We start from the raw sequence: 23,739 nt of genomic DNA on the forward strand, positions 1-23,739 counted from the left end.
CCCCAGGGGAGAGCTAGCTCTCTTACGGTCGTTCCGCCAATTGTGACCGAAATCTACGCGACGCCGCTACGATATCTTGAGGAATTATTGTCTGCCCTGGGGGGAAGCTTAAATGTCGCGGTTGTCATCCATCATCCTGGCCTATTCGAGTCGAACAATTCTCGTGCTAGTATATCCCGGAGAATCGTTGAGCTTCGTCGATGAGCGGCAATGATATTCCCCGCGGAGTAAATAGAGTTATCGGTGGCGTGCAGCAGCCGGCTCGGCGGAGGCCAACCAATCGTCGAATCGATTAAACAGAAGTCGCGTAAAAGCGCAAAAGTAATTCAGTGGACGAGGGCAACACCGGGGGAACTGTTCGCTGTTTTTATTTCGTTCTTCTTCCCTCCCCCGAATGAACGAGGCGGAATAAAATCGGGCGATCTTACTTCAGTTTCGAGAAGTCGTAAAGAGAATGATCGAATGGAAAATGATTGGATCTTAAGCGACAATTCCTCGATTCCAGCGACGTGGACGGAATTGTGAATCATAATTGGATTTATACGACTGCGTTTTACTGGCATCGTAACTGGCTCTTGATTTTTATCGGCAAGTAAATGAAAAAGTAAGGCTGGATTAAAAGGGAGACAAATACGACGGATGAAACAGATTTTCTGGAATAGGTGACCTACATGTTAACGTCTTTGTACGTTTATTCGTTGAAGATCTATTTATTCAAGGATGCAGCAGAAATTTGTTCATCATCTTCCGTATGTTTGGTTACTGTAAACGTCTAAATAAGACAGTTTGGAGGCTTCCTTTGTGCCGCGAAGTATTTCCGATGAAAGGTAAAATTTCATTCGAGGTTTACATGGAACAATAAAGGGATATTTTCAGCACCAAGCAAGAAGTAATCAAAATGAAATAACTGGGACATTATATCTCTCGGTAATTTCAAATAATGAGTCTGGTATCGGAGATGGAAGAATTACGTGGAATTTTCATTGAATACCGGCGATAATTTCATCCAGTTCTATACAAGGTGTTACACATTTCGAATTGCATCCTAAAAGATACCATCGGGATCGTTCGATCAAACAATTTACTTCAATTAAATTAAGAGAAAACGCTAAGCAAAAGCTCCAAATTTAACCTCTTCACTCTATCTATAATTAACGTTGTTGCCTCGCAAGAAATCGCGACGAACCCTCGGTTTGGCAGATTATCGTCATAAACTTGTTCAATTACACTTGGCCTCCAGACCGAGGTACCGGTCCTCTCGCGCGTACCGTACCTCCCGTGGAGACGTCACGTGCGCGGTGGAAAGTCACGCGGCAAGCCCTGGGAAAAACCCAAAAATGGGGGTTTTCTAATGTTAAGCAACAATCCCCTTCCCTTGGAAAGAGCTGCGTCCCACCTAAACAACCTCCTCCAATGAGGAGTCAGCACCTACAGCCCCCAGAAGAAATCGGCCACCAATCAGCAACTGGCCCCGAGCGGATAAAACTAAGGAAACGAGGCAGAAGCGCGTCCTTTTTTGGAAGTCTTAGCAGTTGGTCTTGCGAAAATTAGTATTTTGATAGTCTGTTGCAAATAAAACTAGTTCTTAGCATTTCACACTGAATAAATCAAGGTGTGATTAAACTCGCGTACCGGTTCGGCAATTAAGCATTCGAACATTACGCGACCCGAACAAACGTTTTCCCGGGAAATGAATTCCTTTGAACGTTCCTTCCTTTAGGGACTTTCTGCCGGTTTTCAAATTACTTCCAACCTGTAAAGGGAACGGATGCTGCACGCATCGATTACATCTGACGCACAGTGGAATTAAAAGAATCAACGGGACCACCGACCACGGTTCGATTAAAAGTTATCAGGTCAGAAGTCGATCGAGGGCCGATCATCGCGATCGTAGAATTTCGAAATGGAAACGCACGGTGAAGGGAGGACACAAGCACACGGCGGAGTGTGGAGTATATGAAGTTCAAGAGAGTTCCATCGTATATTTCGCGAATGAACCCCTCGACAAAGCGTGATGGATTTTTAAACGTGCCCCCGATATTTCCGCTCGATCATTTTCCGATCCAATAAACAGCGACGCGATATCATGCCGCAACGAGAAAATGAGCTGGCGCAACTGTTTTTTTTTTTTCTTTTTACCTGAATGGAATCCTTGCCAGCCTCTCGTAAAATATTCCTCGGTTGCGTGTAACCGGGCCCGTTGCTGTACAATAACGTTGTATACGGTTTTCCATCAACATCCGACACCTTGCTGTCAGAGCCTGAAACAAAAAGAACACGCGATTAACTCATCAATCAGAAGGGTATTACCGAGCGTTGTACATTGAACAGCGACGATTAAAAGAAGTTTCGGAGTTGGGGTATCATTAAGTTGTTATTTCGTGAAAAACTGCACGCAGTTGCAGATGGTAGAGAGAACAATAAGACATCACCGGGTTTTTATCGGGGCTCTTTACCCCGAACACTCTAACGATGTTGTTCGCCGGATGGTGATTAGGTGTAATTCTGTTTTGTGAGTGATGAATAACGAATGAGCTGGTAATGATTAAGTGTATGAACAACGCAGAGTTGCTTACTTAATAAGTAAAATAACGTGCGTGTTTATGTTTGTTATTCTAGGAAAGCATTGGATCGAGTTGTAAATGACGTTTACTTGTTTTTTCTTTAATTTAAATGTTTAGCATTATTAGTGATAAATTTTTGATGTCTATCCAGCAGCTTATCAATTCTCTTAACACGTATCTCAGAAGATTTGGTATTGAAATTTCACGAAGTTTGAATTCACGTATCTCATTCAATACACTTTGCAAAAAAGTAAACATTCGTGTAATCTCGCGCGGAGGTAGAACATTTTCCCCAAATTTTTTCTGGTATCAATGCTTTCTCTTATTCAAGAGTTACAGGTGAATAATGTACCAGTAATCTCACTATACACACAACAAAAGCTACGCGTTTAATACATCTCTCCTTCAACCAAAAATCTCTGATAATCTCCATTTTCATTCGTGACTCGAATAGAAACAAAGGGTTCCGTCAAATTTCCCAACAATCTCATCCTCGCATTCTAACCACAAGATTCTACAAAGCATTCACCAAACATTCCAAACATTTTCCACCGTGGGGATTCAGAAAGCAAGATTCTACGAATACTTTGAGCTCGCGTCCCCTCTCTGGCGAAGAATATTTTCGAATCTCGCTAATACCGTAAGCGTTTCTCATTCATAACCGTGTCAGACGCGCAGAAGAAGCAACCGAACAGGTGAAAGCAGAGGGAGAACCGTTGAAAAAATGAAAGAGGCTCCTCGGTTTAACAAACTCGACTGGCAAAGGAGGAACGAGAAACCGTTCCGAAGGGGAAACGAAAGAACGAGGAACGCTTTCGCGTTTGCTTGCAACGCTGAAACATTCTGAACGTTTCTGGCATCGAATATTCTTAAACATTTTAATCATCCGCCGCGACGAGCGGCAAAAAGAATTCCCCATCGCGAATTCCACCGGTGCGCGATCGTGTGTCGAACAGAGCGCTGCTTAAATTCCTGTCCCCCCCGTGAAAAGCTGCATTGCTGTCTGTGAAACATTAATTGCTGGAAAAGTCCAGGGGTGCTATTTCATGAATAAGTGGTTGTTTAGCTGCAGGCGAAAAAGGGGGGCAGGAAAAGGAGAGAAGAAGACGTAGAAGAACCGGAAGAACGAACTCCTAGAAATGGCCGCTGGTGGATATGTTTTATTCAAAAGTGTGCTATTCGCGCGGGAACCTTCGAAAAAATACTCCGCCACACCGCGCCGTTTCACGCTGTATGTCGTTTAACAATGTATAATTTAATCGTTCATTTGCCGTGCAAATGTAACGTTCATATTAAACGTCGCTGCTGTTTCCACCCGTTTAAAGGTCTTGAGAACTTCCGCCGCCCATCGACTACCCCTGGGCTGTATGCATACAAGATGTTCCGGAATTATAAACACGAGGTTAGCCGGCTAATGTTATCCGGCGAAAGGAACGAACTGCAGGTGTATTTATACGAATTTTATTATTCACTCCGAAAGTCGTTCCTTGCTTGTTGAATAATTGACCTCACTTCTGTCTAATTGAGAAATTATACATTCGCAAAATAACTACCCCTTTTCACGCTTGCAGGCCATTCGCGGGAAATTAATTAACTGCCGACCAAAAATTCTTTATAATTTCTAAATTAAAGTTGCGGAGATCAGTCGCAATCTGTCTAAACTAAAAGACAATTCTTGGAATCGCCAACATTTTTCTGCAGATTTTTGTATAACTTGCAAAAACGCGTTTAAAGTTTCGCTACAGTTCAGCGTTTCTAGCGGTGCACCGTTTCCTTGGAATCGTTGTAACTTTGTCGTTTCGTCGATTTCGGGCGTACAATTTTAGCAACACATTTTCACAATGTTAGACCTTTGGAAAATGCAATTAAAAAATCGATTTTTTGGGGTGTTACATTGGTTTATCGAATGTTGAGCGTGCAATTGTTCGTTCGATAGGATCGAAATAATGGTTGGCTAGAGAGATGGTCGAAACGGCGGCGGGCGACATACGTCACCTCGCGTTCATTTCACTCGAGGTAATCTTTATTAATCGTCCTTTTAAACAACACTCTTCGGGGCCAATTGTTCGAACAGAGCCGGAATAAAGCGGAGAACGTGCGCTTTAAAATAGTCTATTCGTGAATTCTTCTTTATCCACCCTGGGCTAAATGGGCCATGGTTAGTTTAAACTGCTCGTTATTTAATTATGCACAATTAGTCCGTTTACCTACACGGCATAGGCGCGCTATTCAGCCGAAATAAAATTGACTTTGAAACGCTGGGGAGCTTTTCTTTGAACTCTGCGCTCCTTTCTTTCCCGCGCGTAATGGTTCGTTCGCTGAATATTGAAAAACCATTATATATACTTCACCTTCGACGTTGTAAATGTAACGCGGTACAATGGTTTGATATATTAATACCGTGCCACTGGAGTAATTTTTTTTTTCTTTTTCACGGGGGGGAAAAAAAAAGAAGGAACATATCAGTTTTACGGTGTACGTGTATGTGTCGATAAAAAAATTTGTGCGCTGTTTATACGAACGTTTTACGTGTAAATAACCTCCCATTTCGCGATAATGGAATATACTCCGGCAAGTACTCTGTCAACATGGCAAATTTTAACAAATTGTTTTAGTATGAATCGCTGCCTTGCACCACGAAACAATACGATTGCTCGACGTGACAAAATATTTGTATTAGAATGTACTATATCATCAATGTTTTCGCTGGACAAGTACGGGTTAATAAATAAGGATAATAGTTGGAAAAACAAGACATCTTGGAACACCTTTTAACCCTTTCACTGCTGTTCACACCTGTGGACGCTGTGAAAATGTGCTCACATTGTGCCTATAGACGTTTCATTTTTCTCTTCACATACTTCCAGCCTGATGTGAAAAGAATTTGTTTTCAAAATTTCCGAAAATACTTTCCATTTTCATTTGAAAACGCCGAAAAGATTTTAACGGCTAATGTCGAATATCTATCGTCTGCCGCGCGTGTCGGGTTAAGGTAGGTAAAGGTAGGGTTAAAATCGAATTTCCATATGGAAACAACGAAGCAAATATTTCTCGGTATTTTCACTTTCAAATCTCGAGACGTGTTCAACGCGGCATTTAAAAATCCCGGAATAGGATAGAAACGTTCATAGCTCGTACTCTACAGCGACTAACTTTCTGCATCGTATCTCTTTTATCGGTCAAATTAAACGGCAGGATTCGTCGTTGGAATTAAGAGCTCCGAAGCCATCTCGATGCCACCTCGACGAGGGAGAGTATCTCCCATAGCGTCGACGTCTTGTAAATTGAAGAGCCTATTCTGGATGATTGGACTCGTCTCTCCTTACGCAGACATTCTACCAATGAAAACACAATTTCCCCGCGAATACCGCCAGGGATGAACATTTCCCAGCTTCGTCCCTCCTTACATGGAAATTAATTAAGTCAATCGGCATTTCGCGATTGACGATGCTGAAATTCGCGATGTTGCTCTTTCTCTCGATTTAATCGTAGAGCTCGTTTACCGTCCCGGGAATATAACTGGGAATTTTCATTGAACAGTTCGACAGAGGTGTAGGGACACAACGATTCGAGGATCATTGAAAATAGTGCATAAATTGCGAAAGTGTTTTAGTTGCTTCGCGCTCCCCCTCCTTTAAATTGTGCCCCACAGCGTTGGATGGAAGTTTAATGAAAGAACGAAATACCTTCTAGCTCTTAGATGCCCCATTTAAATACATTAGCGTTCGCGAGGGTTGAAACTAATTTCTACTTCGTGATCTCAGAGATCCATAGACCCACGACACGTTCGCTTATAATTAAAAGTTTCAGAAAATAGCCGGGAATTTTTCGACGTTAGAAAAAGTGATCGTCACGAGTATGAAAGTTTCAGAGAGGAGAAGGATTCTTCAACAACACGGTATTTAATATCTCAGGTTTTTTCTGTATTATAATATTCCTCCACTCTTGTAACAACGTTTTGATATATTAATTTTCGTTCGAAATTTCAATACGTCGTTGTTTGATCCATTGAGAGATCCAATTTTATACCATTCATATTCATTTCTTGGTCATGTTCTGATTTTACCGGGATTTAATTTAACATCCCGTGTTATTATTAACGAAAGAGGGAAGCCAAGGAGCTTTCGGAAATTTAGGAATAATTTATGTTATAAAAAAAATTGATTTTTATTATTGGTTGCTCGAGCACGTCGTATATTTGCAATTGAGTTAAGTGTATGTAGACTGAGTTAAACTGGAGCTTGTTTTACATCTGCAACTACAATTATTGCTGTATCTGCGGGTACTGAAGTGTAATATCAGACGATTAGCAATTTATCGAGAAATAAAATTGAATTTTACGATCATTAGGATTTATTACGAAAAGAACTGGACGACTAACTGATATTACATTACGTTGTTGCACATGAAATGGCTAATTTGAGAATTTCGTTTTTAAACATCCTACCAATTAGAATTTATCAACTTATTGTAAATAAATCAATTTAAAACTCGAAGTTAGCCCAAATTCGTTAATTATTTTATCGGTAAGCAGCAGATTGCGTACGAAAGTAAACCATAGAGACGAAGATCAAATTCCACTGATCACTTTTCAATTAGACAAAAATTTATTTCGTCCAAAAATAAGTTGTCAAATTATTTTTTTTCTTAGGGAAAGGTTGATTCTACTTCGATTAATAAATATTTACGTTCAAAGTTGTATCAACACCTCGGTCATTCCATCTGCAACAGCCTAATCATTATCGAACTCGTCAATTGACATTATTTTCGCCATTTCCCCTCTTTATACCTGTCCAAATTTTTCCGGCTGCACCTTATCAGCGGCAGAAAATTCATTATTAAAGACCCTTGGAAAGTGTCGATACAACGTACAGTCTTGCCCGAACATGCTCTCACCGTATTAAAGAAACTTCCAGCGTTGTTTTCGTTACGCGGTCGAACAACGCTGAATAGTGAGCTTGGAACCACCTCGTGGACGACACCATAATGCTTTATGTAATATAGTTGAGCCGATTACGCGGCAGGGTTCTGCCATTAAATATTAATTACCGCGCTGAAACATGGTGCATTATAGGAAGGGGGTAACTGGGCGGCAAGGAGGAAGGGAGAAAGCAATTCGAAAAGCTAAACAGACACACGAGTGCACCACAGCGGACACGTATACACAAGGATACAGGCGGAGGGCTAAAGCGAAATACAGGTCGATAATAGAAGCGCGGCTGCTGCGGGCCAACAAAGGAACTCGTTCCACGTCTTCTATTTCGAAGGAATTGCGCGGCTCGACAAAAGAATCGGAAATGAGAGTTCGAAGAATCATCGCCTTTCGAGATTACCATTCTCCGTAATTATTTACCACACGAAGTTCCCAGGCAGCAATGCTTCCCCGATCGGGAAATCAACGAAACGTTTAAGACACTCCAACGATGGTGAATTATTTTTCGGGGCAATTCTGTGCCGAATTTCGTAGCTTTCTTATTAAAGAGCGTTTCGCGTGTCAAGGTGAAGTAATCTGACAGGAAATTGTTCCTGCGGCACGAACCTGAGATTCGGGATGAAATGGCACGATACAACGAAAAATAAGTTGAGTTTCTAATTAAAAAAGTCTGAATAATAACAATAAGAAACAGTTATTTGTTAGATGTATGTTAGATATAATATAAGGATTGCTCTGTAGATGCGTATTGTCTGAAGGTTCTGGGGTAAGTGCCTTGCCGTCTCTCATGGTCCTCTTGTCAAAAAAAGCCGCATTTTCCCCACTCTGTGGCCAGATCCTTCGAGAACACCCTTAACGCCTTTACGCGTGCTACGCAGCATCGCAGCGCGCGCACCTTTCAGATCGACGGTCGAACCCTATCACCGATTCATAAACAAAGGATCCGCGACCCTTACAAGTTGCCGCGTCTCCTCTATAGAGAACTCATATTGAAAAATTTATTTTTTCTCAGGTAGAGATCCTTTTGTTGTCATGTGAAATTAACTGAAACGCTTGAGAGATTACATCGCGTTACATAGTAGATGTTACATTAATCTTGAATTTGTTGAAACATGTTTCTGAAACGACAAGGTTTCTATCGCAACCTCCTCCGGCCAAATCGATCCCCGGGACATGCATTCATCGGAACCCACCTGAAAGCTCCGACAAACCTCGTTTCTCCGAGGAACGAGGCCAGGCGATTAGAAGGTTCAAGGTAAACAGGGAAACGTGAAAAAGAAAGCGTCAGTCGAATCAATAGAACGTCGTCGAATCTGGTCGAAGAGCGAGAGAGGGTAGGTGGTGGCGAACTTCTACCGACACTCCTCGTCGTCGTATTCAGCAGCATCGAAAAGAACAGGAGAGCAAAGAGTCATAAAGCGACCTTCGGGGCCTGGAGTGGTTCAGGCTACGTGGTTTTACGACTTCTACTCGTCTACGAATGAAGGCTTCGAATAAATTACGCCCTTTAGAAATTCCCTTTCGCAGATCTATCCGTAAATACGAGGGACATCGGATCAGAAGTCTTTCAGCGACACCCACGCCAAAGGGAAGGTACTCTAAAGATGCGGTGGTGGTCCTTTTGCCTTCCTCAACTTTCCCTCTTCGTGACGAAAGTTCACAATTAATTAGAACAGTCGCGAATAACGTTTCGCCGACCAATTTCATTAACCCACATTCAATGTTGGTCTTCGTCGAGGTTTGATGATTTGTCATAAAAGCGGGGAACTCTGTCGGTTAAGTCGAGAATCGGTTATAACCATCGGTTGACGACTGTGTGTGTGTGCGTACCTGGATCGAAGCGGACAGGTAACAGTGCTTTCAAGAATTCCCAATAAACGTAGAAGGGAGAGGGTCTAGTTCGTACATGAAAATGAAGTTCGTTCGACGGATCAAAGCGTCGACCGATGTTTCGATAAGCGTTTTATTTTCACGAGCAAACACGTCTTTCACCCTTGGGAAAACATTCCACCATTTCTACACCGTTTGTTCTTTCACGCGTCTTTTCTGCGGCGCGGCGAGGCTGTTTCGATTATCGTTGCGGAGGAATTTTAACCCGATCCAGTTTACGTTCTTCAGCTCCCTTTGAATACTCCCCCGTATTTGTAACGGCATTTGGCATGTTCTAATTATATCGGTTCACGAGCGAACGCTCGCTCTTGAAAGTTGCTCGATGAGCTTTTTGGAATGTGCGCCCAAGTTTCGTCTGCGAGGATAATCTACAAAGGGACGTATCGCGGAAGATTGTACGTGGTTTGTAATAATTGAATAGAAAAATGCTGTGCAGGAAGAATATGTTAGGGTATAACACTTTTGGGCTACTTTGTAAGTAAATATACTTTCTCATTTCATGTACAATGAACTTTTTGCGCTTGAGAAAGTCGAAAATAGATTTGAAATTGAAAAAATATATTTGAATGTGACGATATGCAGAGTTATTAAAACACTGCTATCTAAAAGATAGTTGCTTAACGCAAATTTATTAATTAGTCAATGTGGCTTTAGAATCTAAAGTGACGCATTTATTGTATTACCGTTCCTTTTAATTCTTCGCAATTTCCAACATTTTTACTAATACAATATTTACGGATACAATAACGAATCTTGATAGGTAACGTCATAAATTAGCGGTGTCAAGTGTCAGCCATCAACCGCCATACTAGAGAGTCACTATACAGTGGACCAACGGTTCCATGTGTGTGCCAAATCACTTAACAAATTATAAATCTTTTCATCGTTATTTGCATTACCCTTACGCTACACTAACATTAGGAAGCGAATTTCAGTCATGATATATTAGGGTAAAAATCGAACCTAGAGAAACATAATTCAACAATCTGTAGTAACAATTATATTAAACGAGAATAGCTAAATGAACAACCATCAGCAGTTGAAATAATTTCCAATCCAATCACACAAAAATATCTCAGCTCATCCCTGGAACACTAATTTTCAATAAGAACAACGCATTACCGTTCTTTGCATCGTGCGCTAGAAACGTCAGACGAATTTACGACTCGTCTGAGAACAAGCTCGAAATAGACAAACAACGTCGGCTGAACGAACGAATACCTAAGTATAATAGAAACAAACCACGCGACAGTATCCAGCGTTTTAAGACCAAGCATCGAGAAAAGATCGACCTGTCAGCATAAATCGGTCGACTTTCGGTGAAGCAACAATAACCTCACCGCGACGTCGACGTTTGTGTTGTGCGGATGGAATGCACCACGACAGAAGTTCATTGGCTGGAAGTTAGTGGAATTCCGCGAACTAACGAGCCGGTGCCAGCGGTAACATCGCTCGCTCTTAGATCGACATAAATCAGTTGTTGGATACGTCCCTCTATCACGAGCAGCTCGAAGACGTTCGCCTCCGTCTTGGTTGCATGCTCGTTCAACTACGGGGTCATTAACTGGCGATTGTACAGGGTGATTCCGGCAAATGGGCCAGGCTATAGCTCTGTTCCAAGCGAAGTTAGAAAAAAAAGCTCGTAAAAGAAAGTTTCGCGCTGTCTAACAAGCTCTGGCAGTCTTATAATACGATTTCATTCGCAAGTATATCACTTGCACTTCTTTTTACATGGAACTGCATATATACATGCATATGACAGATTCAGATGTTCCACAACATTCGCGAAATCTTGTCTTTTGGCCGTATCGTTTTGAAGTTTGTTTTATTAAGTTAAGGTGAAAAGGTGCAGAGGATCAAATTAAGGCTTAAATTAATATAAGAGGCTCCAACAGCACAGTATGAACAAATTTTCAAAGCGCCTATAGGCGCTAATAGCAGTGAAAGGATTAACGTAGATCGTCTCTTCAGGACATTAGTCAATACTTCACTAGATATTCCAAATGCCAGGTAAGTCACATGTTTCGTTAAAGATGTGACGGCGAAACGTTCGTTCGTAGTCTTCAATAAGCGTTCAGTTTCTATTTTCATTAAGAACAGAGAGCTAGAGCCTGGCCCAGTTACTAGGATCGCCCTGTATAAGATCACGAAAGCGCATACCCGACCCGAAAGTTATGCGATGGCAGCGGCTCACGAAAGTGGATATCTGCTCCTGAGGCCGCAACCCCTTTTTCCGCCTGCTTGCAAGTTAAATTAGAGAACGAGGCTGAAAGAGAGAGATAGAGAGTATGATACAGGGCGAAAGAGAGAGAGAGGTGACTGCTTTTATGCCGGGACACGGATTCTTCGATATCATCTGCCGCGTTCCAGTTTTTTCCCCTATTTTCGTGGCAGTTGACGAGCTGTAAGCGTTCGAGTAATTGAATCGTTGGAGATTCGTTCCTTGCGCCACCAACCCTCTTTCAAGACCGGGGATCCATCGTTCGAAACGCGTTAGACTCCGTCTCTTCCCCCACGGCCTGCTGTTATTTTACAGGCGTGACTGCCGTGGATTCGAGGGAGTTCTTTGATGGACGCCCTTGAGTGATATAGCAAGTGTAACGCGGTTTTCGGTTCCTCCATGGATTTACTGAATTTACACCATGGACACTGAATTTAAAAATTATAACGATTATAACGAATAGAGAAAATGTGCAATATAATTCATTTCACGATATTATAACAAACAAACGTTGAATACATTTTTGATTCGGGTAAAAAGAATTATTTAACACGATAAATTTAGCTGTACTATGGTTATTTTTAATCTACGACCACAGGTCAACCTGATTTTTAATCCTTAGCAAATTAATTAAACCACCAGTAAGTAACGAGAACATTGAAACGTAGTTATCCATTGAAGAAAGTTATAGAAACGTATAAATGATTCTATGTAGCGTTATAATAGATTGTTGCAAGTAATAAATTAAGAACAGAAATTTCCCGCGAAAAGTAATCGGTTTCCCGCGAAAAATAGTCGATTCCCGCCTGACCTAACCGACGATTTTGCTAATGACTTTGGGGAGAGGGTACCGCAGGTATATAAGGACCCGCTGATGTCCCGCGAATTTATTCACCCTTTATACTGGGCCATAGACACTTCGCGGCATATTTTGACCTGAAGGTTCTGAGATGTGAATAGAGTGGTCGGGGGCTACTAGCTAGCCTATGTCCACCCTGTACACACTCAGCCTTCTTGTAACACTTGTATACATTAGAATCAATTAGAATTTCTATTACTAATTATTAAACAAATTTTAACAATTACCGGCACTCGCTAGGCACGTAATATCAGACTTTAAATACTCGACTTCGAACTTCGGTTTAGTCATAATTCTATTAATGTTATAATAACGTATAATTTATTAATTTTCACAATTTTATTATTAATTTATACTTCCAAAAATTTGTTAAAACATTACATATTATTATTTATACATTTTTGCAAGTTTCTTTGACAAATAAGTACGTTTCAACGATCTTATTACTTTCTCGTTGTGAAATCAAGTTCGGAGGATTAAAAATCAGGTTGACCCTTGGTCGTAAATTTAAAATAGCCATAGTGAAGGTGAAATTATTATTTTAAATAAATGTTTCTATACGAATTAAGAATCTATTCAACGTTTGTTTGTTGCAATACCATGAAATAAATTGTATTATATATTTTCTCAGTTTAGACTGAATTTAAAGTTCGTAAGGATTAGAAATCAGGTTGACCTGTGGTCGTAGATTAAAAATAGCCATAGTGAAGGTAAAATTATTACGTTAAATAATTGTTTTTATACGAATTAAATATTGATTCAACGTTTATTTGTTGCAATACCGTGAAATAAATTGTATTATATATTTTCTCAGTTTAGACTGAATTTAAAGTTCGTAAGGATTAGAAATCAGGTTGACCCTTGGTCGTAAATTTAAAATAGCCATAGTGAAGGTAAAATTATTACGTTAAATAATTGTTTTTATACGAATTAAATATTGATTCAACGTTTATTTGTTGCAATACCGTGAAATAAATTGTATTATATATTTTTTCTGTTTACACTAAATTTAAAGTTCTGTTTACATGTTATAACAATTAGAATGTAGACGTTTTGCCGTTTCACGGTTTTTCCTCTGTTAATTATGTGTTTATAAATCATTTCAAACTAAAGCAGCACCATGCCCACCCTTAATTAAACCGTCTCAGTAGTTTACCGTAATTAATAATCTATTTTCGGAATTTATACGAGAATTTTTGAATTTTAGTAAATACTAGAGTCAGTGCATCGCGTATTGAAATAATAGCTTATACAGATAATCTTTTGAAATTACTCTTAATTAGGGAAAATCTTGAATCTTGTATGGAAGATGAAGCTGATTCTCACACACAGTTGAAAGTTTTAACTTTAAGTAGTTTGTAAGATAAAGTAAGTTAATTCTAAGATAGAAAATTGAACACTATATGCGCGTTTCTTAATAAAATACTTTGAAAAGTTATTCAGATTCTATGGTAGATATGAAAGTTCCATTTAACATCAAATTTTAACATCGATCTGTCAATAGCAAATTAGCAATCAATTGCCTACGAAACACAAAGAAGAATTTCTTCAATTTTCTGACATAAAATTTCACAAGAAGTGCAGTAAAGGAAGATTAAATAAGAAATGCAATTCTGTGACAAATTTTTCCCAAACAGTGTTTTTAATATGTTACACAATAAAAAGTTACATTACGTGGTATAAGATACTGTATCTCATTTTATATATTTTACTTTTCAAACATTTGTATCAGACTTTTCTATGATTTTTCAATTTCTATCGTTACATTTAATTCTAATTGTTTAGTAGCTTTTCTGCTGCTATAGACCCTACATTTTACTGACACTTGTGGAATCGACCCTACATTTTTTTTTTTTACGTGGAAGTAGGCCGACTCTATGTGATAAACAATTGGCAACCAAACGGTGGCTCTCCCTCTACATTCGACGGATAATGTGTTCGGGTATTTAATGTAATTTCTTAGCAATTTGTTTTTGTAATTCATCCAAAGCGATATATTATGAAATTAAATTAATCACTCAATAAGTATTAACATTAGATTGTTTCCTCGATATGGCCATGGTGGTCATCAGTGACTGGAGTGCCTCAAATGTTTAGAATAATTAAAATAAAATAAATGTTGTCAACTAAAAATTTTGAACGTCATAGCTAGCTAGATATTATTTTCAATTGAAAAAAAAAAATTATAAAGCATAATACTATAATCCTATGCTTAAAATGTATGACTGACAACGTGTGCTTACAGAATAACTGCAACTCTGCTAGCGAGCGTAACATAAAAAGTGTCACTATAACTGTCACTTTCGTGACCGAATTACTATTTCAAAGAATTTCTTATTTATCCATCGATCGTCGCGTCTGTAACGGATACTAAATTCAGATCAATTCTTGTTTGAGTACTCAAGTGGAACATATGCACCCTTCTGGTCACGAAAGGGTTAAATCATCAAATCACCACAGAAAAAATTATCAAATTTCAAAAATTCATTTCGAAGTAGAAACTATTACAAACGGTATATGAAACCAAATTTAACCAGCTTCTTATCACCGTTTAACAAACACCTTGAGGGTAGCTAACCTATCTAACCGTCTTCTATTAAATCCTCAGAATCTACGAATCTACACATCGGATTAACTCAGCTATAATCGAACGGTTCACTGTAAATCCTGCTATTCCTGGTGTTTACCCACGCACACACGCACAGACAGAGGCACAGAGCAAATCAATTTTCAGGACAAATACGACTGCCGCCAGTCAATCGTGACCTTCAGAATGACCGCGTCAACGAGAGACGACACTTGTCCATTCATTCCGATTTCCAGCCGCGGCATCAAAGCCCGTCGAAACGACGACGCCGGCTTGTCCATGAGCCGCTGTTCAATTCGATCCGACGAAACGGTCGGGAAGTTCAACTAAACGCAGCCGGACGTCAAACATCCGAATCCCTGGCTATTCGTTCCCGCGACGACGGCTCGCGGTGCGGATACCGGAATCAATGACGGCGCGGATTCGCTTGAAAGTTTAATCGTATACCGCGGAGGTGACGCTCGATACTGTCACCTACGGGCGGACACAAAGGAAGAACGATGTTTCCCCTTGTCATAAAGCTGCCACGTCGCGAACCTGGCATGTTTATTACCGTTACCGGTAACAGTGTGACGGACCGAGCGCGAGCACTTCAACGTGGCTGATTCCGTGGATTCGACACTCTTCAGGGGCTCACTGGTGTAAGTTTTGTACCATGGAACAAGTATACAGTTTAGGCAAGGGATTTAATATGTCAAGGAACACGATTTTGCGAGAAACTGAGTTTTAATCCTTTGCTATGTCATTTTGCTATTGGAAAGGTTACAAGTCAATTAACAATTAAACAAACAATTAATAATAAATTTTTTGATAATTACGTCGTGTGTGATTATTTTTAAAGCACAGTGTACACAACCCTATGTCAGTTCTAATAATAATACCTTTCTAACTTTCTTCCTAAAAGTCTCTCGTGAAAAGCTGTTCGTTATTTAACGGACTGCCCGAGTCTAACTCGGGACAAACTGTCAAAGGGTTAATTATTCGACGTATTCTCTATTTCACTATTGTGAACAAATTTACGGAGGCCCATAGATCTGCTCTCTGTCTCGATTAATTATTTACCAAGTGACAATTATTTAATGTCGCTTCTCAGTCGCCACTCGATTGCAGAGGGTTAATATCGAATCGAGGTTTGCTGGTTGCACAGAGACTGATACGAAAGTTGCAATTGTTTTTCTGTACGTAACTTACAGTCTAGAACCAGAATGGATTGATGACTAATTGTAAGGGTACACGGGTTTAAGCTGGTTCTAGGTAAAAACTAGTGAAAAACAAGGTGACTAACGCTTGAGATTAGGTTGGTTATCGCACAGTCAAGCGAGTGGCCGCAATTTTGCAAAGTTCCCTAAGCAACGAGGATGAACACGCATGACTCGTATCTCGTTGGCGTCGGTTAGACGTTTTCGAGGGAACGTTGGGAGCAGAAACGCCAATCGGGCCCCGATCATTACCTCGACCAAGATAAAGAGAAGTTCCAGCTGGATCCTCGAATCCCCGCCCTCATTTTTCTCTTCCCCGGCAGGCATTCTTTGCACCAGCAGTTGCACGTCGGATTTTGATAACGGGCCGACCGGGGAAATAAGCAGATGTCTCGGAAGGAAAGTGGCCGGGCGCGCGGCGGGATTTGTTTGAACGATTTAGAGGAGGTGCTTTAATAAATTCGAGATAGAGGGGCTTGTTAGCAGAGGTCGGGGCATGCAAACGCGGAGGAAATGGAACGGCTGGCGAGTGCGGTTTTTGAAACACTTGCGGATAGTTCGGACTATCAGCTTATTCCCCCAATTTTGAGTGTACGGAAGTCAGAGACAGCTGAATCTGGCGAACAGTGCGGATGTGACGATGAATCGTACTTCAATTCGTTCATTTTTGCTACAATTTTTGTTAGAGCTTGTTGTCCTTTCGACAGATTGTAAATATGAAAAAGGAATTAACGAAAAAAGAATGAAAATTTCTGTTAGGATCGATCGCTAACTCCTAAACCTATGATGTCTTTTCTAACTATGCATACAAGCGTCATCCATTTAATGTTTTAGTACTGTATCAGGTAACAAAAGCTAATCTGTTACAGATTAATTGCATTTAGGAATCCTTGATCTTATAAATTAAAACGTAAGTTAGGATTGCAATTAATTTCTCTTAGTAATATAACTATTTTTGTCACATCTTGACCAGAATCTCTGCCGCGAGTCTGACACGTTGTTTGCAGGTTAAAGGGTTAACAGTAGCGGTATAGATCAGAGAATTGTTATGACTTCTTTATTGTACAGGGTGTTGGTAGAAAATTTGAGGGGTGATTCTAGAAACCAATATAGGACGAATATCGTGAATAATAAAATTGTGTTTGAAGCTTGGTACTTTAATTATTAACATTTAAATACGTCCCTGTGGCCGAGAAAACCTCTCTACATCGGCAAATGTAAGGCACGTCAAGACATGGGAGGTATGTAAGTACAGTGATCCTCAAAACCAACGTCACATAGCCAGCAAACTCTGTCTGCGTTAGCTTATTCATTGCTTCGATGTTATGCTAAGCGAGGAAAGCTGAAATATTATAGTTAGTTTGTACTTGATAATCCTGAGTCGCATAAAGCAAAAGTAAAGCTGGAATTAAAATTAAACTTTACTGCTTATACAACCTTTGCTCTGTCGTACCTTCAGGCTAATCTGCATCACGAGTGTCGCTAGATATTACGATACGAGGCAACAAAAAAATTGAAATAAAATAAAATTCTTAAATAAAACTGCAACTCTTGATTACGGTGCTTGTGTTATTTTATAGTATAAGCACGACGAAGGGATATCATAAAACCAGTGCAACTTTGTATATTCTGCATACTGGACTTTTTAAAAACTGAAGAAAAAATTATTATTATCATCCCAATGATAATATGAAATACAAAAGAAACGATAGTGTATTTACTCTTAAGACGGTGTAAAATAGAATATTATTATGACTTAGAAACGAGGTGCTCGTAATCTTAGTTATCAAGAAACTCCTAGTACTTTGTACTATTACAATACAATCAAATTTCTTGATGTATCGTAATTATAAAAAATTCAATTTGTTATTTTACAAATCTCGTACCTTACAGCATTCGAAGAATAACGAGACCATAATCGTCATATTATTTCATCCTTATCTGCATTCACAGAACGTACCGAGAAGTTAGGTCAGAAAAGTCCCTAACACTGCACAAAGCACACACGAGAAGCAAATAATTACGCTGTCGCAATAAACCAATGCCTGCTTCCTAAATTGAGAGAAGTGTCTGAAAAAGTATCGATGTAAAGTGGTAAACAATGACGAATCAACATTGCCACAATTTTTCCTTCAACTAGCTCCCGCTTCTATTTGCCAGGTATTCGCTAACTTTCTTTGACGTCTGCCGCTCAGAATTGTTTACAATTCATTCGTGGTCGTCGTTCGACGACCTAGATCGAGCGCTGTTCGAAAATATTGGCAAACTTTCGTACGCCAGACCGCAGAATAGCAACTGTGTCGAGGCGGACACGGTGGAAACGTATGCGGGACTTTTCCAACGTGGAACAAATGACGGATGTTTCGGCAATAAGAGGCAAATATTCGCGTCCCAGCCAGCTTCGAGGCGACGCGACGCAGGGAGATAGTAGTTTCTCTTCTCCTCGATTCCTCGTATTCGAACTCGCGTCCATTTCCACCGGCCGAATTTCACTTGCAACTTTCCACTTTTCATGCGAGCTTCCGTCACGTGTATTCGTGTTCAGAAAGTAGAGTTCTAATTTATTCCCGGTCTATTTGGGTGCCTTTGAAAATGGTACTGCGAGCCTTGGATCAAGCGTTGCGTCCTCACACTGCGTAATTCATTATGAATACGAAATAAGTATTATATTTGCGAGATAATAGGCATTTTTTAAGATGTCAGTTGTAATTTAGAATTTCATAGAAAATATGATTGTGAATACCTTTGGTTCACCTGCTTGTAATTTCTTTCCCTTCGACACATTGCTTTAACCCTTTGACAGTCTGATAAAATTACGAATTACGATAAAAAACAATTTACATCTTGCAGGTATTTCTTTAATAATTACGTCCTGAGTGATAAGTTTTGAAACAAGGGATACCTAATTCATAGATGTGACAATATCTCGTCCCGTTCTAACTTTCTTCCTAAAAGTCTCTCGAAGGATGAACTGTCGAAGGGTTAGATAAAAAACACAGGTGACTTCGAGAAAAAAAAACAAAAATTTTCCTCCATCTTATCCACCCTTTGAAACCATAGAAATACCATACAAAAATTGTCTCCTACCACCCATAGCTCGAGAAGATAATTAAGTGGCCTAGCTTGTATACAGGAATACACCTGTATATTTGAAATTACATTACATATATTTTATCGTTCCAACGAGTAACCAAAATTGTTGTCAAAATATTGCATTATTCGAAGTCCTTTCACGTACGTACGTACGTGGGCGTCGCAGAAAATCAAATCTACATTTAACGATTTTCAAACGACACCAAAGATATTCACGGCCATTAACGCGGTGTGTAAAATTTCAATCAATAAGGGCTTCGATTAATAGGAGTTTAATCAGGAGCACAAGGGACACAATGTTCAAATAACGGGGCGTTTCAATAATCGAATGTTCGAATAACGAGCGCGCGCGGTTAATCATGGTAATACATTCGCTGTAATACAGTTTTGCGTTAAATGTAATCGGATTACATGGTCGCACAGGTATGCGGTAGCTGCTGATTTATAACTTCACTTCTCGTCGTAATTTCATCGCAATGGACGAAACTTTCCTTCGTGTTCAGAGTGCTTCTCGTATATGTTGAAATGAATTTTTCCACTTTCAAATGAATTTCGTTCGATTAGCTGGAACTCGTTAGGAACTGGACAAAGTAAATCGTTATCTGTCGGTTAATAGATATGTACTAATTTCGTTGAAATTTCCTCAAATGTGACGTAGCAAACGATGAAAGTTTAATAAATAGCAACAAGAACGTTTTAACGAGAATATGCGAATTAAAGGGACCAAATTTTATCAAATGTTTGTTTCAGTTAAGATATCACAATTTCTGTATTACTTCAGGAAATCAATTTAACAAAACGAATAAAAATTCTTACTCGAAGTAAGAACGTAATTTAAATACTTGAGAAAAGTTTAATATATATTGAAGTTTTTTTTCACTACTTATAATTTATTGCTCTTTAATGCCTATTGCAAATAAGAACCAACACGAAAATTTAAAAGATCTATAGAAGTTACTTTGAAATATTGTAGTAACATTAGTTTGACTTGAATTAATCGACCTCCAAAATACAACTATCCTCGCCGAAAATTATTCACCTTTGAGCATTGATACTAAGTATTACATTAGTATTCGATCTAATACTATTTTCCATTTCATTTCAGACGGGAGAACGAGTTCGTTGCACGCAGATCTCCGCAACGTCTTCAAAGCTTAGCATACCGTGGTTCGCGCGAAAAGCTACTCGTATTCTATGTAAACTGTGTCAGAAGCAAAGGAGCAGTTCTCTTGGCATGCTAGCAACATAATCAAATTTAGCTCTCGCCTCCGGTACCGTTGTTGCGTGAACCGTTTCTCTCTCGATCTGGATCTTGACAAAAATACAACGAAATATCGGATTTACGTGCAAATTAATCGAACTTTTACCTCTATCGTACCAAAGATAGAAAATTTCATTAGGATATCTGGAAAAATTCAACGGAAACACGTTGCTACTCGTTTGACATTTCCTGGAGTTCTCGTTTCGTATGTAAAATTATTTTACTACAAAATTATTAGAGTTTGCCAATAAAAAAAATAAGGAGACCGTTAAGTTCACTGCGGGATAAATAGGATAATGTAAAACACACCTGGTGGAATCTCCTATCGAAGCGATTTAAATGGAACACGAAATTAGCGAACCCATTTGTTCCCGAGTTCCTATGGTAATCTGTAAGCGGCGAGTACTTCAAACTTTGTATTCAGAGAGAAAGATGACCACAATGATGTAGAACGTAATTTTGACAGTTCTGATATCGCAGGGCTCGATATAGATAACCCTGGGAATGTTAGATTTTATGCTGATAGCTCCACGGACCTGACACTCCAATCATATATCTTTTAGTAGCACTGAAACGCGTGAAACCATAAATCTCTAACCTTAGTCCACTAAAATGAAACGATCCCTTAAACTTTTTAACCACCTGATACCCTCTCTGTGTCATCGAACTCCTTCAGTTCTTCCGAATGTCTTCATTTTCTTCATCCCCCAACCAGGTTTCGAAAATGCTCGTTCTCGTATCTTGGAAAATTCGAGATCCTTCAGGTTGTTCGAGACATCGATGGTATCCAACTTTTAGGAATATCCAGCTCCGTTCTACCTTCCGGCATGGATCTCTAAACTCTTCCAACCTGAGGGAATTTAGCGGTATCGAATATTCACGATCCTCAGGGTTCCTATAATCCATGCGATCCTCTGTCTCAGCGGAACCTTCTGAACAGTGCAGATACCTGCAGCTATTCTCCAACCCCTGGAGCCTTCGAAGAGTCGCTGAAACCTCTTCCAGGTAGTTCAGAGCTCGTCGATTTTCGAAATATCGTGGAACGTAAACTTGTTTCAGGATTCTCCGGTTTTCTAGAATGATGTTCGCATGAATCTAGGAAATTTGAACTGACGAAACTGACTTTGAAATCCATAATATCGCGTACCTCGTTTGCGACGAGAAAATTTGTATGTTTTTTGACAAGATTTAAAAGTTCCTGTCTTTAAATTTGAGAAAAAAGAAACAAAACGTAAACGCCTCCTCATTCCACGACCTTTTCCTTTTTCTTAATTGATTAATTAATTAACGTACTCTGAACTGGGTTTTGTTGTATTAATTTGTAATCATGATAGCTAAAGAACATAATACTGATGTTCAGATTTCTAAATTTACATTAGCTGATTTTATGGTCGTGTACTTTTTCACGATAAAATTCACGAACGTCGTAAATGTTACATTTCACATTTGACAACATTCTGATTCTTGAATCGTCGTAATTAAATTTCGCAATTACCAGCACTGTGGCTCGTAAACACATTCGTCAACATTGTACTCCATCTCAGCTGTCGGCATTTGCTCAATTAGGAGAGTTTCATTGGTCACCGTGATGTTTTCTATCTTGCCTCTATGAAACAGACGCATTTGCACGTTTCCAAGCCTCTGTGCCTGAGCCACACGTCTATTCGCAGGAAACACAAAATGCATTCCTGGCCTTTCGGATTAGCGGCGAGTGATTGAATTTGCTTTTGCTGGAAACAGTGCCCGTTCAAGAGGTCGAACATAATTACCTTGCTTTCAGAAAATCATTCCTTTCCATCTAACAAGAAAGGCAACCTTGGGTACAGTGTTTGACGACAACTACGGTTTCTCGTAGTTTCGTTTTCTACGAACGGAAGATTGCAAAAGTTCGTGCCCGATTTGAAAATCAAACACAAACGGTGTGTGCAAAGGCACATTTTCTTTTCAAATGAAACGAAACGAACGATTATTTGAAAATAAAACACAGGCGGTGTATCTTTCGATGGGAATGTAGCGTAACGCTAAAAGAAACATGTGTGACGTAGTCGATAAGGTTCCCACCACCTCTGAAAATCAGGCATGAATTTTTGCAATCATCTAATACCTGTATTTTATTCGAAATTACACCTGGATCGTGGAAACCACGAAATTCTACGGTACTGAATCTTTCTGCATAAATAGAAGATTTAAGAATTTGGTACACAATTTGTATACGCGTCTCTGCAGCAGTAAAGTGCTCTCGTATATTCTCAATTGTTAAACACATTGAAGGAAAGGATTGAAAAGAAGAAAGATGGTTTTCTTAGAATTCGATGACAATAGAGTCTGTGTACAGAGGTAATAAAAATTCAAAAGAAGCGAAGAATAAGTTTTTTCGTTACACGTGAAAGAACCAACAAAAGCCTATTTTTCGCAACAAAAAAAAAAAAGGGGTAAATAAATTCGAACAATCGGTGGTACATAGAATTGTGTCAGCGTGCATAACGATATAGAGGGGAAATTTTCAGTTCATTCGTCAGCAGAAGGGAATCCGCATGTTTTTTCGCGGAAATAGTCGGTGGAAAACTTTCTTCTGACAGATTTATTCACCAACTTTCTTCGAAATAAATTCATATTTGACACTTATTGCTCCGTACATTTCCCTATAGATGGAATCCTTCGTGTACGACACTTTTTGACAACCACCTGATATATTCTACCCAATTTCGACTATTATCACGGATTTCTACGTGCTTTCGGTGAATCTTCGTGTTGAAAGCTTGATATCCGTCCAAAATCTTCGTCAACAAATCGAATCGTTCTCGAAGCTACTAGCACGTGATAACAGTGAAAACATGTTTCAATTCTGTTACGACTGTCAGACTCGCTGTTCAAATAATTCAGCATGTTGTCAAAATCAATAAAATAATACAAAAAAATAACACAAATACACTAACGCACCTGTAGTAAATTTCGAAACATTTTATTCACATAACTATTCATAAGAGTTCAGCGCCAAAAATTGTTGGAAGAATTCGCAGAAAAAGGGTGGCGATTTTTCGAGGACCACTGATTGAAAAAACACACACAAAGTATTATTCAACGAAAAATTGACAAACACAAAAGCTTACTGCTCGATTTATGTTAAGTTCT

At 39.4% G+C, this 23,739-nt stretch overlaps 1 protein-coding gene across 1 annotated transcript in view; it reads right to left on the reverse strand.

The window, feature by feature from the left end:
* The window catches only part of LOC108573385 (alkaline phosphatase-like), a 136,382-nt gene that overhangs the window by 56,424 nt on the left and 56,219 nt on the right, over positions 1-23,739 (reverse strand). Inside the window, exon 7 of the mRNA XM_017935826.1 lies at positions 2,140-2,251. Coding sequence (XP_017791315.1) covers positions 2,140-2,251 — 112 coding nt within the window. The remainder of the gene's footprint in view (positions 1-2,139; positions 2,252-23,739) is intronic.

This window comes from Habropoda laboriosa, unplaced genomic scaffold (assembly GCF_001263275.1).
Source record: "Habropoda laboriosa isolate 0110345459 unplaced genomic scaffold, ASM126327v1 scaffold92, whole genome shotgun sequence".
Classification (NCBI taxonomy): Eukaryota; Metazoa; Arthropoda; class Insecta; order Hymenoptera; family Apidae; genus Habropoda; species Habropoda laboriosa.